The following is a 15227-nucleotide window of genomic DNA, read 5'->3' as shown; positions in this document are numbered from 1 at the left end:
CTGACTGTACAGTGTAATCCGGAATACATTTCAGAATGTCCGTCTGCTTCCAGTGTTACTTCTCCATTAACAGCGCCAGATAGATACAGTATAGGAAGCTTAAGAAATAAAGGGAAAGAAATCCAGCCTTCCTCTGTGAAGAAGAATAAGGGGCTCAAAGACGCCAGAATACCCCAAGTGAACCTTTCTCAATCCTAATTAAAAGCGTTAACAGTAATTTTAAAAAGATTGGAATATGTAAAAATCCAATTATTTTTCACTTGAGTCATGATTATGTCACTTTATTTCATTGTCCACCTGCTTTCTTCTTTTGGTGGCAGTTTGTACTATACTCTCAATCATGAAAAGATTCATCTTCTCTCATCACAATAGGTCCATACCCTAAACTGTATTCACTATTGTAGAGTTTCTATTAAGTGTCTGCCAATACCCATTTCATCTTCTTCATGGAACTCAAATCAGCATTTTCCTTTCTTTGCAGGTGTTTGTGTCCATATAGCTGTGTTCTAGCTGGGTCTTTTTAGCATCTCTTTTTTTTCCATTGGAAAAGCCTTTTCAAGCTGCAGGATAATTCTAGGCATTTTAGTACAGTACAGTTCCAGGACTTCAGACATTGCATTTCTTGGAAATCTTTGAGTGTTTTTAGTTAAAGAGAGTTTTGAGAGCCAAGTCCACGGAAGCAGTACATCATATAGAAAGCATATACTACATTTTAATGAGATTTAATGTATATTGAGAGGGTGTTTCATACATATACGTATGCATTTGGTCTTGCCTTTGAATAGGGGCAAAATATATTTAGTTTTTGTGACTATAGTTCTTGATTTTTTTATGTTCGGTCTCTCTATGGACTTACCTAACAAAATTTCAGTTAGACCTTCTTATAATAAGAGTGGAATACAAGTAAAAATATATCAGTATGACCTGGAAGTCCTGACTAAGATAGTCTATTGTTTCTTTGATGGGAGGGAAAAAAATGGGAATTTTCTATAGAGGAATTTGAGTCCTTATGGGAATAAAAGATTAGCAAGGCAAAAAATGTTGTAAAATATGTTAGGATATAGGTGATCCTAGACTAGAATTAATTCTTTTACTTTGATTCATTAGGCCTTTGGCCTGAATCCAGCTTGACGTAAAATGTGAATTATTAGGGGTGATACCACTAGTACCTACCTCAACAAGTTTAAAGAATTAAATGAGTAAATATGTCACTATAACAGTTAATAAGGTAACTTAACACACTGGCACATACTGTGTGCTCAATAAATGTTAGTTATTTTTATTGCTAAAAAATATTATCATCATTGTCATACAGCATCTTAGAATTTTCACTTTCAGGTGGTGACCTAACCTACAAAACTGCAGGGAGAATTAAACCAAGTACAAATTAGTCATCTTTAGGATCACACCAGCATCTGAAGCTCTTTCAGTTATTGAGTACCAGCTATCTCAATACCAGGCAAGCCCAAGAGTAATAATCCAAAGATATGAAGAAGCAGCTTGGTGTTTTTCAGAATACTTGTATGAGTATTTTCTTCTATTCTTTTTTTTTTCACATCTTTACTGGAGTATAAATGCTTTACAATGTTGTGTTAGTTCCTGCTGTACAACAGAGTTAATCAGCTGTTTGTATACATATATCCCCATATCCCCTCCCTCTTGAGCCTCCCTCCCACCCTCCGTATCCCATCCCTCTAGGTCGTCACAAAGCATCGAGTTGATCTCTTTGTGCTATGCAGTAGCTTCCCACTAGCCATCCATTTTACATTTGATAGTGTATATATGTCGTTGCTACTCTCTCACTTCATCCCAGCTTCCCCTTCCTCCACTGTGCCCTCAGATCTGTTCTCTATGTCTGTGTCTTTATTCCTGCCCTGCCACTAGGTTCATCAGTACCGCTTTTTTAAATTCCATATGTATGTGTTAGCATATGGTATTTGTTTTTGTTTTTCTGACTTAACTTCACACTGTATGACAGATTCTAGGTCCATCCACCTCAATACAAACAACTCAATTTTGTTCCTTTTTATGGCTGAGTAATATTCCATTGTATATATGTGCCACATCTTTTTTATCCATTCACCTGTCGATGGACACTTAGGTTGCTTCCATGTCCTGGCTATTGTGAATACTGCTGCAATGAACATTGTGGTACGTGTATCTTTTTTTTTTTTTTTAATCTTAAGGAATTTATTGATTGATAACAGGAGTTTAGAAGTAGGGAGGTTCCTGTCTGGCTAATTCACCAGATCAACCACATCCACAAAAACCCAGGCCTCTCCCATCAGTCTTTTCTGCATCTCAGGTGGATCAGCTGCTCTTCACATGGCTGCACAATGGTGGAAGAAATTCCCAGCTCACATGCTCAGACACTAAGAAGCAGAGGAAGAAAGTTTGACTTCCTTGTGTCTCCTCTTAAGAAACCTTCCCCAAGAGGGACTTCACTCTCCCTCCAACAGATGTCCCATTGCATCTCATTGTGAATGTGACACACTAGGTCACATGACACTTCCTAAGTAGTCTCCAACTCGGATAATGGAATTGCCAGCATTGGCTTAGACCAGGGTTTATTCACCTTTTCTGTGCCATGGGCCCCTTTGGCAGTCTGGTGAAACCTAGGGACCCCTTCCCAGAATACTCTATTTAATTGCATAGAATGAAATGACCGGATTACAAAAGAAACCAACTATATGAAAAAATATACTTTTTAAATGATACAGGAATAAACTTGCTTCTTTATTAGTGCACTAAATAACAAAATCTAGCAGCAGATCTAATAACAACCATAATTTTTAAGTAGTGATGAAGGTAAACAATGTTCTGAGATACCTGTAATAACTGTTTTGTGATATGAAAATATTTGTGATTTCCATTGGTGACAAAGTCACAAGTTACTGCTAATGATACTGTGGTTTGTTGCTTACGTTCATAATAGAAGGAAATGTTAAATTTCAGTTGGAGTTTAATGAAAAGTTTTTTTTTTTCTTTTTTTTCAATGCAAGATTGTGAATCCCATGCATTCCATCCACGGACCCTTGATAGGGGTGGTCTGTGGACTACATTAAAAGCCCCTAGTTTAGATTAATTAAGATTCACATATTGAGTCTGGGAGTGGGCATGTCTTTACTGAGACAAGTGGCTTCAAAGGAGTGTGGATATCTAAACTAAATCAGGACTAACTCAAGCAAAAAAAGAAGTAAGAGGGTGGGAGAGTAGGGTAGAGGAGGAGTGGGGTGATCTTGACTCCAGGGTCTGCTCCGTGTAGGGTCAGTAAGGGCTTCCTTCAGCGGGGGAACACTTCTCATCACTGGAGGAAGAGACCTTGTCAAGGGGACTCAGACATACTAGGATTCCTGCCAACCTTGGCATCTTACATACCCCGCCTCCCCGTTTTATTTACTTTTGTTTCTTGGTTGGTTTTCTTTAAACATCTGTATGTATTTCAAGGTACAGATATAAAACTTGCCCTTTACAAATATTCAGCCTACTGGAATATATACCTTCTATCCCACTCCTTAGAAGTGACCACAGCTCTCAGCTTAATGGATGTCTTTTCAGACTGCTTGCTATGCACATGTGATATCCCACCAGCTTACAAACTTTCTTGTGTTGGCAATGCAGAGTACCAGGCCCTGCCTTCCCCCATGCTGGTGAATGAGAACAGCCTCACTGTGCTAGATGCTAAACTCACAGTGTCCCCTTCGATTCCCCAAAGACAGTTGAAGTTCAGGCAGGGGAGGTGGCCCTCACACCGCATACCTCAGAAGTGGCAGAGCTGAGATTTGAACCCATGTCCATCAGACCCCAAAGTCCATTCTCTAAATGCCATATGTGTTGGTTTGCAGAGCTGTACCTGATGGTCCAGTCATTTTTTCCCTTTTTTTTTTTTTTAAGGAGTGGGGTGGGCATATTCCTGGAACCTGGCTTGGATGGTGCCAACTTGAAATGGACATTCACATTGAAGTGTTCAGGTGTCTCATCAGTAAGACTTGAGTCTCCTAAATCATTCACAGGAGACTCCAGACGTGTATTCAAAAGGCAGCATTGGAATCATGAGAAGAATTTACAGTAAAGCTAAAAAGCAAGGCAAAGGTGTCCTCTATGAATTCCATAATTTAACATTATCTTGGAGGTACTGCCCAATGCAGTTAGGCAAGAGAAAAAAAAATAATAAAGCTTATATAGATTGGGACGAAATGAGAAAGGTAATCTTACTTGGGGAGATCATTAATCAGATGAAAAACTATTATAAGCAAAAAAAAAATAAGGTGGCTGGATACAAAAGGTAAAATACAGAAAGCAATAGCACGTTTATGCAAGCTGCATCTCGTTAGAAGACATACAGAAGAAAAGATTACATCACAATAGCAGCAACACAGGTGTTTTGGAATTAATTTTTTAAATGCGAAGTCTATAGGAAGAAAACATCTAAATGCTCTCTTCTCCTCAATATCTTATTATAAAAATTTTAAAACATACATAAAAGTTTAAATAATTATATGGAGAACACCCATATACCCACCTCCTAGATTCTCCAGTTAACATTTTTTGTATTACACATATCAGTCCATATATAATCCTTCTATTCATTCAAAAATCCGTTATTTTTCTTTGTTCCTTTTAATTAACTTTTTTTTCTTATTGGTCATCCATTTTATACACATCAGTATATACATGTCAATCCCAATTGCCCAATTCATCACACTACCACCACCCCTTGCTGCTTTCCCTCCTTGGTGTCCATACGTTTTTTCTCTCCTTCTGTGTCTCAATTTCTGCTCTGCAGACAAGTTCATCTGTACCATTTTCTAGGTTCCACATATATGTGTTAATATACGATATTTGTTTTTCTCTTTCTCACTTCACTTTGTATGACAGTCTCTAGATGCATCCACGTCTCTACAAATGATCCAATTTCGTTCCTTTTTATGAGTAATATTCCATTGTATATATGTACCACATCTTCTTTATCCATTCATCTGTCATTGGGCATTTAGGTTGCTTCCATGACCTGGCTGTTGTAAATAGTCCTGCAGTGAACATTCGGGTGTGTGGGTCTTTTTGAAACATGGGTTTCTCAGGGTATATGCCCAGTAGGGAGATTGCTGGGTCATATGGTAATTCTATTTTTAGTGTTTTAAGGAACCTCCATACTGTTCTCCATAGTGGCTGTATCAATTTACATTCTCACCAACAGTGCAAGAGGGGTTCCTTTTCTCCACACCCTCTCCAGCATTTGTTGTTTGTAGATTTTCTGATGATGCCCATTCTAACTGGTGTGAGGTGATACCTCATTGTAGTTTTGATTTGCATTTCTTTAATAATTAGTGACATTGAGCAGCTTTTCATATGCTTCTTGGCCATCTGCATGTCTTCCTTGGAGAAACGTCTGTTTAGGTCTTCTTCCCATTTTTCAATTGGGTTGTTTGGTTTTTGATATTGAGCTGCATGAGCTGTTTATATATTCTGGAGATTAATTCTTTGTCTGATGATTCATTTGCAAGTATTTTCTCCTATTCTTAGGGTTGTCTTTTTGTCTTGTTTATGGTTTCCTTTGCTGTGCAAAAGCTTTGAAGATTCATTAGTTCCCATTTGTTTATTTTTGTTTTTATTTCCATTACTCTAGGAGTTGGATCAAAAAAGATCTTGCTGTGATTTATGTCAAAGAGTGTTCTTCCTGTGTTTTCCTCTAAGAGTTTCATAGTGTCCAGTCTTATATTTAGGTCTCTAATCCATTTTGACTTTATTTTTATGTATGATGTTAGGGAGTGTTCTAATTTCATTCTTTTACATGTAGCTGTCCAGTTTTCCCAGCACCACTTATTGAAGGGGCTGTCTTTTTTTTCTTTGTTTTCGGTATGCGGGCCTGTCACTGTTGTGGCCTCTCCCATTGCGGAGCACAGGCTCCAGACGCGCAGGCTCAGCGGCCATGGCTCACGGGCCCAGCCGCTCCACAGCATGTGGGATCTTCCTGGACTGGGGCACGAACCTGTATCCCCTGCATCAGCAGGCGGACTCTCAACCACTGCGCCACCAGGGAAGCCCTGAAGGGGCTGTCTTTTCTCCATTGTATATTCTTGCCTCCTTTGTTATAGATTAGTTGACCATGTGTATGTGGGTTTATCTCTGGGCTTTCTATCCTGTTGCATTGATCTATATTTCTGTTTTTGTGCCAGTACCATATTGTCTTGATTACTGTAGCTTTGTAGTATAGTCTGAAGTCAGGGAGTCTGATTCCTCCAGCTCCGTTTTTTTCCCTCAAAACTGCTTTGGCTCTTTGGGGTCTTTTGTGTCTCCATACAACTTTTAAGATTTTTTGTTCTAGTTCCGGAAAAAATGCCATTGGTAATTTGATAGGGATTGCATTGAATCTGTAGATTGCTTTGGGTAGTATAGTCATTTTCACAATATTGTTTCTTCCAATCCAAGAACATGGTATATCTCTCCATCTGTTGGTATCATCTTTAATTTTTTTCATCAGTGTCTTATAGTTTTCTGCATACTGGTCTTTTGTCTCCTTAGGTAGGTTTATTCCTAGGTATTTTATTCTTTTTGTTGCAGTGATAAATGGGAGTGTTGCCTTAATTTCACGTTCCGATTTTTCATCATTAGTGTATAGGAATGCAGGAGATTTCTGTGCATTAATTTTGTATCCTGCAACTTTACCAAATTCATTGATTAGCTCTAGTAGTTTTCTGGTGGCATCTTTAGGATTCTCTATGTATAGTATCATGTCATCTGCAAAAAGTGACAGTTTTACTTCTTCTTTTCCAATTTTGTATTCCTTTTATTTATTTTCCTTCTCTGATTGTCGTGGCTAGGACTTCCAAAACTATGTTGAATAATAGTGGTGAGAGTGGACATCCTTGTCTTGTTCCTGATCCTAGAGGAAATGCTTTCAGTTTTTCACCATTGAGAATGATGTTTGCTGTGGGTTTGTCGTATGTGGACTTTACTATGTTGAAATAGATTCCCTCTGTGCCCACTTTCTGGAGAGTTTTTATCATAAATGGGTATTGAATTGTGTCAAAAGCTTTTTCTGCATCTATTGAGATGATGCTACGTTTGTTTGTTCCCTTTCATTAACATCTTGGATTAGTGTGATACATTTGGTCATATGGTTTTTATTCTTCAAGTTGTTAACATGGTGTATCACATTGATTGATTTGCGTATATTGAAGAATCCTCGCATCCCTGGGATAAATCCCACTTGATCACGGTGTATGGTTCTTTTAATGTGCTGTTGGATTCTGTTTGCTAGTATTTTGTTGAGGATTTTTGTGTCTATATTCACCAATGATATTGGTCTATAATTTTCTTTTTTTGTGATATATTTGTCTGGTTTTGGTATCAGGGTGATGGTGGCATCATAGAGTGAGTTCGGGAGCGTTCCTCCCTCTGCAATTTTTTGGAAGAGTTTGAGAAGGATAAGTGTTAACTCTTCTCTAAATGTTTGATAGAATTCACCTGTGACGCCATCTGGTCCTGGACTTTTGTTTGTTGGAAAATTTTTAATTGCAGTTTCAATTTCATTATCTGTGATTAATCTGTTTATATTTTCTAATTCCTCCTCTTTCAATCTTGGAAAGTTGTACTTTTCCAAGAATTTGTCCATTTCTTCCAGGTCATCCATGTTACTGGCATGTAGCTGCTTGTAGTAGTCTCTTACGATCTTTTGTATTTCTGTGGTGTCAGTTGTAGTCTCTCCTTTTTCATTTCTAATTTTATTGATTTCATTACTCTCCCTTTTTTTCTTGATGATTCTGGCTAGAGGTTTATCAATTTTGTTTATCTTCTTAAAGAACCAACTCTTAGTTTTATTGATCTTTGCTATAGTTTTCTTCATTTCCATTTCATTTATCTCTGCTCTTTATGATTTCTTCTTTCTACCAACTTTGCATTTTCTTTGTTCTTCTTTTTCTAGTTGCTTTAGGTGTAAGGTTAAGTTGTTTATTGAAGATTTTTCTTGTTTCTTGAGGTGAGCTTGAATTGCTATGAACTTCCCACTTGGAACTGCTTTTGCTTTGTCCCATAGGTTTTGGATCATTGTTTGCGTTGTCAGTTGTTTCTAGGTTTTTTTTTTTATTTCTTCTTTGATTTCTTCAGTGATCTCTTGGTTATTTAGCAGCACACTGTTTCGCCTCCATGTGTTTGTGTTTTTTATTGTTTTTTTCCTGCAGTTGATTTCTAATCACATAGTGTTGTGGTCAGAAAAGATGCTTGATATGATTTCAGTTTTCTTAAGTTTTCCAAGGCTTGATTTGTGACCCAAGATGTGATCTATTCTGGAAACGTTCTGTGTGCACTTGAGAAAAAAGTGTAGTCTTTCGCTTTCGGGTAAAATGTCCTAAAAATATCAATTAAGTCTATCTGGTCTGTGTCATTTAAAGCTTCTGTTTCCTTATTTATTTTCTGTCTGGGTGATCTGTGTATTGGTGTAAGTAGGGTGTTAAAGTCCCCCACTTTTATTGTGTTACTGTCGATTTCTCCTTTTGTGGCTGTTAGTATTTGCCTTATGTATTGAGGTGCTCCTATGTTGGGTACATAAATATTTATAATTGTTATGTGTTCTTCTTGGATTGATCCCTTGATCATTATGTAGTGTCCTTTCTTATCTCTTGTAACAGTCTTTATTTTAAAGTCTATTTTATCTGATGAGTATTGCTACTCCATCTTTCTTGTGATCTCCGTTTGCGTGGAATATCTTTTTCCATCCCCTCACTTTCAGTCTGTATGTGTCCCTAGGTCTGAAGTGGGTTTCTTGTAGACACCATATATAAGGGTCTTGTTTTTGTATCCTTTCACCTAATCTGTGTCTTTTGGTTGGAGCTTTTTTTTTTTTTTTTTGCGGTACATGGGCCTCTCACTGTTGTGGCCTCTCCCGTTGTGGAGCGCAGGCTCAGCAGCCATGGACCATGGGCCCAGCCGCTCCGCGGCATGTGGGATCTTCCCGGACCAGAGCACGAACCTGTGTCCCCTGCGTTGGCAGGCGGACTCGCAACCACTGTGCCACCAGGGAAGCCCTTGGTTGGAGCTTTTAATCCATTTACATTGAAGGTGATATCGATATGTGTGTTCCTACTACCACTTTCTTAATTGATTTGGGTTTGTTTTTATGGGTCTTTGTTTTCTCTTGTGTTACCTGCTTAGAGAAGTTCCTTTAGCATTTGTTGTAAACCTGGTCATTGGTTTCGAATTCTCACAGCTTTTGCTTTGTCAGTAAAGCTTTTGATTTCTATGTCAAATCTGAATGAGACCCTTGCTAGGTAGACTAATTTTGGTTGTAGGTTTTTCCCTTTCATCACTTTAAATATGTCCTGCTACTCCTTTCTGGCTTGCAGAGTTTTTGCTGAAAGATAAGCTGTTAACCTTATTGGGATTCCCTTGTATGTTATCTGTTGCTTTTCCCTTGCTGCTTTTAATATTTTTTCTTTGTATTTAATTTTTGATAGTTTAATATGTGTGTCTGTGTGTGTCTCTTTGGGTTTATCCTGTATGGGATTCTCTGCCCTTCCTGGACTTGATTGACTATTTCCTTTCCCATGTTATGGAAGTTTTTGACTATAATTTCTTCAAATATTTGTTCAGACCTTTCCTTTTTCTCTTCTCCTTCTGGGACCTCTATAATTTGAATCTTGGTGCGTGTAATATTGTCCCAGCGGTCTCTGAGACTGTCCTCAATTCTTTTCATTCTCTTTTCTTTATTCTGGTCCCCAGCAGTTATTTCCCCCATTTTATCTTCCAGCACACATATTCGTTTTTCTGCCATTTGTTCCTTCTAGAGTTTTGGGGGGGGGGGTTTGGGGTTTTTTTTTTTGCGGTACACGGGCCTCTCACTGTTGTGGCCTCTCCCATTGCGGAGCACAGGCTCCAGACGCGCAGGCTCAGCGGCCATGGCTCAACGGGCCCAGCTGCTCCGCGGCACGTGGGATCTTCCCGGACCAGGGCACGAACCCGTGTCCCCTGCATCGGCAGGTGGACTCTCAACCACCGCGCCACCATGGAAGCCCCTTCTAGAGTATTTTTAATTTCAGTTATTGTGTTGTTCATCATCGTTGTTTGCTCTTTAGTTCTTCTAGATCCTTGTTAAACATTTCTTGTATTTTCTCCATTGTGTTTCCGAGATTTTGGATCATCTTTACTGTCATTACTCTGAATTCTTTTTCAGGGGTTGTCTATTTCGTCTTCATTTATTTGGTCTTGTAGGTTTTTACCTTGCTCCTTCGTTTGTAATGTATTTTTTTGTTGTTTCAATTTTTTTTTTTTTTTTGATGGCTAGGGCTGTATTCCTGTCTTACAGGTTGTTTTTCCTGAGGGGTCCAGCACTGGTGTTTGCAGGCCGTTGTGTAGAGCGGGTCTTGGTGCCTAGATGAGGACCTCTAGGAGGCTTCACCCTGATTAATATTCCCTGGGGTCTGAGGTTCTCTGTTAGTTCAGTGGTTTGGATTTGGTGCTCCCACCACAGGAGCTCAGGCCCAACCTCTGGCCCAGTCACTGGGGGTTCCTCCTGTCCCCTTAGGGGACTGGTGCCTGGTAGGTGCCCTCTTTGTACCAAGGCACGAATTCCACATCCTTCTAGTCTGCCATCTTGACTCCCTGTCTTCTCTTCAAAGTATTTTCATATCTCTCTTTGGTCATATAAAGTATAAGCCCAGTTTGTTTCTTACTCATTATGAAATTAATGTGTGTCTTCCTAGGTCACCAAACGTGATGAAGACTCTTCTTTGATGCAGCTGAAAGAAGAATTTAGAACGTATGAAGCTCTGCGGCGAGAACATGACTCCCAGATAGTGCAGATTGCTATGGAAGCAGGCTTACGAATTGCACCAGACCAGTGGTCCTCTTTGCTTTATGGGGACCAGTCTCACAAATCTCATATGCAGTCCATTATTGACAAGGTAAACCCTTTTTTGTTCCTTACTTCTTGGACTAATCATGGAGTTTTGGTAATTCATTTATTTAATAAGTGTATATTTAAGTGAATCCTGTATGTCAGGCTCTTATAAATTATATTCTCTTTAGCTGAGTGTCATGTCATAACTAGTCACATCATAGTAGCAGTTTGTTCATGTAAAGATTTTTTAAATTGAGGTATAATTGACATTGTTCATATAAGATTTGATTTAATTAGTTTTAATGCTTTGTCCAGTGCTGTCTCACATTCCTGTGACAGTCTCCTCTCTCTATTTTTTCATTGCCTTTCTTCTTTTATTGTTTTCTGAGTTTTGATCACTGTATTAGTTGAATTCATTTTCTAAACACCTTTATTGTCTTCCTGGAACAGCCATTTAATGGCCTGGAAGATGTATACATTGAGGTTTCTTGTGATTCTTAGCCAGAAAAATTTCACATTATAAGTTACCAGCCATTCTATATTTGATCAAATTTTCAGTACACTTATTTCTACTTTATTTGTTGTTTGTTATGATGAAAAGATCACTTGAGTACACATGAAATTTTAGGTCAGGCCCCACTATTTCTGACTCTAAGAGTTATATTTAATTCTTTTAAAACTATAGAATAATACTTAAACTGGTTTTGTTGCAGTTCAACATGAAATACATGAAAGTGCTGTATAAAAATCTTCAAAGTGCCATGTAAATATATTATGTTCAATAATTTTTTTAAATTTTTACTATTTACCTTAATTTTTACTATTTTAAGTCCTTATAACCATAAAGATGATTATACATTAGAATCCACCTTACATTTAATTTAAAGAAATAATGTCGGGACTTCCCTGGTGGCACAGTGGTTGGGAGTTCACCTGCCAATGCAGGGGACACAGGTTTGGACCCTGGTCTGGGAAGATCCTAAATGCCGCGGAGCAGCTGGGCCCGTGTGCCACAACCACTGGGGCCTGTGCACCTAGAGCCTGTGCTCCACAATGAGGGAGGCCACCACAGTGAGAAGCCTGCACACCACAGTGAAAAGTATCCCCCACTCGCTGCAACCGGAGAGGGCCTGCGCGCAGCTGCAAAGACCCAGCACAGCCAAAAATAAATACATTAAATAAATAATTTTTTTTAAAAAAGAAATAATGTTAGTATGTAAGAGTAGCCTAAATAAAATAATATTTAACACTTACTGAGAGCTTAGTGTGTGTCTGGTGGTTTTATTTTATTTTTTTATTTTAGTGCATTAATACTTTACTCAGAATAGTTTAGTTTAGCTTAGTTTAGTTTATGTTAGTTTAGTTTAGTTTCGTTCAGTTTAGTTTTTGGCCGCACCGCGTGGCTTGCAGAATCTTAGTTCCCTGACCAGGGATTGAATCCTGGCCACAGCAGTGAAAGTGCCAAGTCCTATCCATTGGACTGCCAGGGAGAGCTTCCTATCTGGTGGTTTTAAATAATTCATTTAATCTTCTCAACAGCCCTGTGTTATCCCTTTTATACAGAGACAGAGGGAGATTAAATACATTTCTCCAGGATCATGTAGGTAATAACTGACAAAGCTGGATTTGAACTTGAACATTCTGACTCTAGAATCCCTGCTCTTAACTACTAAACTCTTTCCAGACTATTCTCCCCCCACCCCACGCCACCCTTTTTTTTTTTTTTGCTATTCCTAAAGGTAGAATTCTTGAAATAAGTAGAAGGTTGATGTCAAAGGAGAATTAGGAAATATTTTATAACTGCATGGTGTGTAATTGTCAGTATAATGTGTATTATTTGTTCTGTCCTATAGATACCTTTATCAAAACTTCACCTGCAACTCCTAGGCCTGAAATTTTGCAGTGGACTGATTATAACCTTAATCATGATCTTTTAAAGGAGTGGCTTTCTACCTCTGAAGAGAAACTTGACTTGCTTTTATGAAAATTCTACAAGGAGGTTAAATTAACCTTCTTGTCTGAACTGGACTATATAACTAGATGTATATCCTGCAATAATTTTCTCACACCATGAGCAGTAATTTGAATTTAATATCCTAAACCTTCTTACAACGATCTGGTAAATGAAGTTAGCAGTGTGACATCTTATTATTATATAGAGCAATAGAACTTCGTGTGATAATGAAAATGTTTGGTATACATGCATTGTCCAGTATGGTGACCACGAGCCACACTTGGCTATTAAACACTTGATGTGTAACTTGTGTAACTGATGAACTAAAATTTTTATTTTACATACTTAAAATTTTTAATAGCCATATGTTGCTAATGACTACTGTATTGGACAGTGCAAATGGAGAATTTATTAAAAGTGATAAGGAAAGGAATAACCCTAGTAAGTTAATAGGCAAAAAAACATGAAATAACAGTTCACAAACAGGAAGTATATCTAATTGATGGACTAGAATTCAATGCCAATAATAAATACATTTAAAGCAGTGACATGCCAAATATTGCCTGTTAAACTATAAAGAAACATATACTCTCATTCATTGCTGATGGTTTGTAAAATGCATTACAGTTCTTTTGAGAAACAATTTGTCAGTGAAGCCTCAAAATATTCGTGTACTTTACCAAACCTACTATTTCCAGGAATTTATTTTAAGGGAATAATCCAAACTTTCAAAAAGGTTATGAATGCAAAGGTGTTAATTGCTAAATTATTTACAAAGGATAAAATAAAGGGATGGTTAAAGAAGTTAAGATGCATCTGCTCAGAACACTGTTACATGGCCATTAAAATTGTGGTCATGTCAGGACAGATACTCTATTCAGCTGTTAAGTAGCACTTGATTTCTTTTAAAAAAAATGTTAGTGAAATATTTTTGTTAAGTCTCAGTGGTAGATACATGGGTATTATTACATTAGACAGTTACTTTGAAGTATTTCATAATAAAAATGGTTAGGTATTTTAAAAATACCTTTGTTGGGCTTCCCTGGTGGCGCAGTGGTTGAGAATCTGCCCGCTGATGCAGGGGACACGGGTTCATGCCCCGGTCCAGGAAGATCCCACATGCCACGGAGCGGCTGGGCCCGTGAGCCATGGCCGCTGACCGAGCCTGCGTGTCCGGAGCCTGTGCTCCGCAACGGGAGAGGCCACAACAGTGAGAGGCCCACGTACCGCAAAACAAACAAACAAACAGAAAAAAACCTTTGTTATAATATTAATGGTAGGCAAATCCATAAGTTTATAAATAGCTGATTATAAGTATATGAAAAACATGCAAAGATGAAAAAATTGAATAAAGACATGCCAGCATTTTAATGATTAGTTGTGTTATTCCATGTTTTTTAAAATGTATGCTTTTAAAAAATTTACCTTTTAGAATGACCTTTGGGGGAGAAAAATTCCACATGTATATATATACATATATATATATTTTTTTTTTAAGTGAAAGTGAGTTTATTTAGAGATACTCCATAGGCAGAATGCTGTCAGTCTCAGAAGTGAGAGCAGCCCTCATCTATATTAATAAACTACATAGAGAGCTAAGTGTTTCCAAGAAAGAACCCTTAGTTAGTATCACATAACCAGTTTTTTTACTTTACGGGTCATATGTATTGACCAGCTTAGGGGAGTTATTGCAAGTATGTGTGTCATTAAGCCTTAAGAAAATACACAACCTGATAGCTTCCAAGAATCCCAAACCAATATAGGATTTTTTGAACTGGAATGAACCTCTCAAATTATTTAGTCCATACAACAGGTGGAGTTCAGATAGAGTCTGTAAAGGTTATATCTGATGTCATAATCTTTGGTCCATAACAGAACTTGAATTCAAACACAGTTTGAGTACAGTTTCATTGTTCGTGCTGTCGTATAGCATTATCTCTAGACTGTATTTCCAAACTTCAATTATTTGGAAAGATCCCAAGAGCCAAACTAACACAGTACTGTAAGAACTGGAGATGTAAAGAGTATTTCCAAATTGAGGAGGTGAGAAAGATCTCACATTTGAGGAATGTGATGGCAGAGGGAAGAGAGTACACAATATATCAACCTGTGGATGCAGAGAAGTGCAGGGTTTGTTCAAGTAACAAGTGATCCAGTCTGGCCAGAGCATGGGATGTGTGGGAGGATAAAAATTAAATATAATTAATTGGAAAAATGGTTGTGATATTGTAAATAATCTTTATTTTAAAAGGATTATCTGGTCTTTGGGGGAAGTTAATATTTATCTTTTATTAAGTTGCAGACCCCAGCCTCTTTTGCGCAAAGTGTTCAGGAACTAACAATTGCTCTCCAGAGGACTGGAGATCCAGCAAACTTGAATCGACTAAGACCCCATTTGGAGCTATTAGCAAACATTGACCCTAGTCCAGGTAAGCCCAA

General features: G+C 38.0%; 1 protein-coding gene across 2 annotated transcripts in view; it reads left to right on the top strand.

The window, feature by feature from the left end:
• The window catches only part of RC3H1 (ring finger and CCCH-type domains 1), a 57901-nt gene that overhangs the window by 15019 nt on the left and 27655 nt on the right, over positions 1 to 15227 (top strand). For both annotated transcript variants that reach the window (XM_007471607.1, XM_007471608.1), the window contains exons 5-6: positions 10698 to 10898; positions 15085 to 15217. In XM_007471607.1, the coding sequence (XP_007471669.1) occupies positions 10698 to 10898; positions 15085 to 15217 (334 nt within the window). The remainder of the gene's footprint in view (positions 1 to 10697; positions 10899 to 15084; positions 15218 to 15227) is intronic.

Source organism: Lipotes vexillifer, unplaced genomic scaffold (assembly GCF_000442215.2).
Source record: "Lipotes vexillifer unplaced genomic scaffold, Lipotes_vexillifer_v1.1 scaffold821, whole genome shotgun sequence".
In the NCBI taxonomy this organism is placed as follows: Eukaryota; Metazoa; Chordata; class Mammalia; order Artiodactyla; family Lipotidae; genus Lipotes; species Lipotes vexillifer.
Note: the sequence above shows the minus strand (reverse complement) of the source record. Positions and strands in the feature narration are given on the sequence as shown.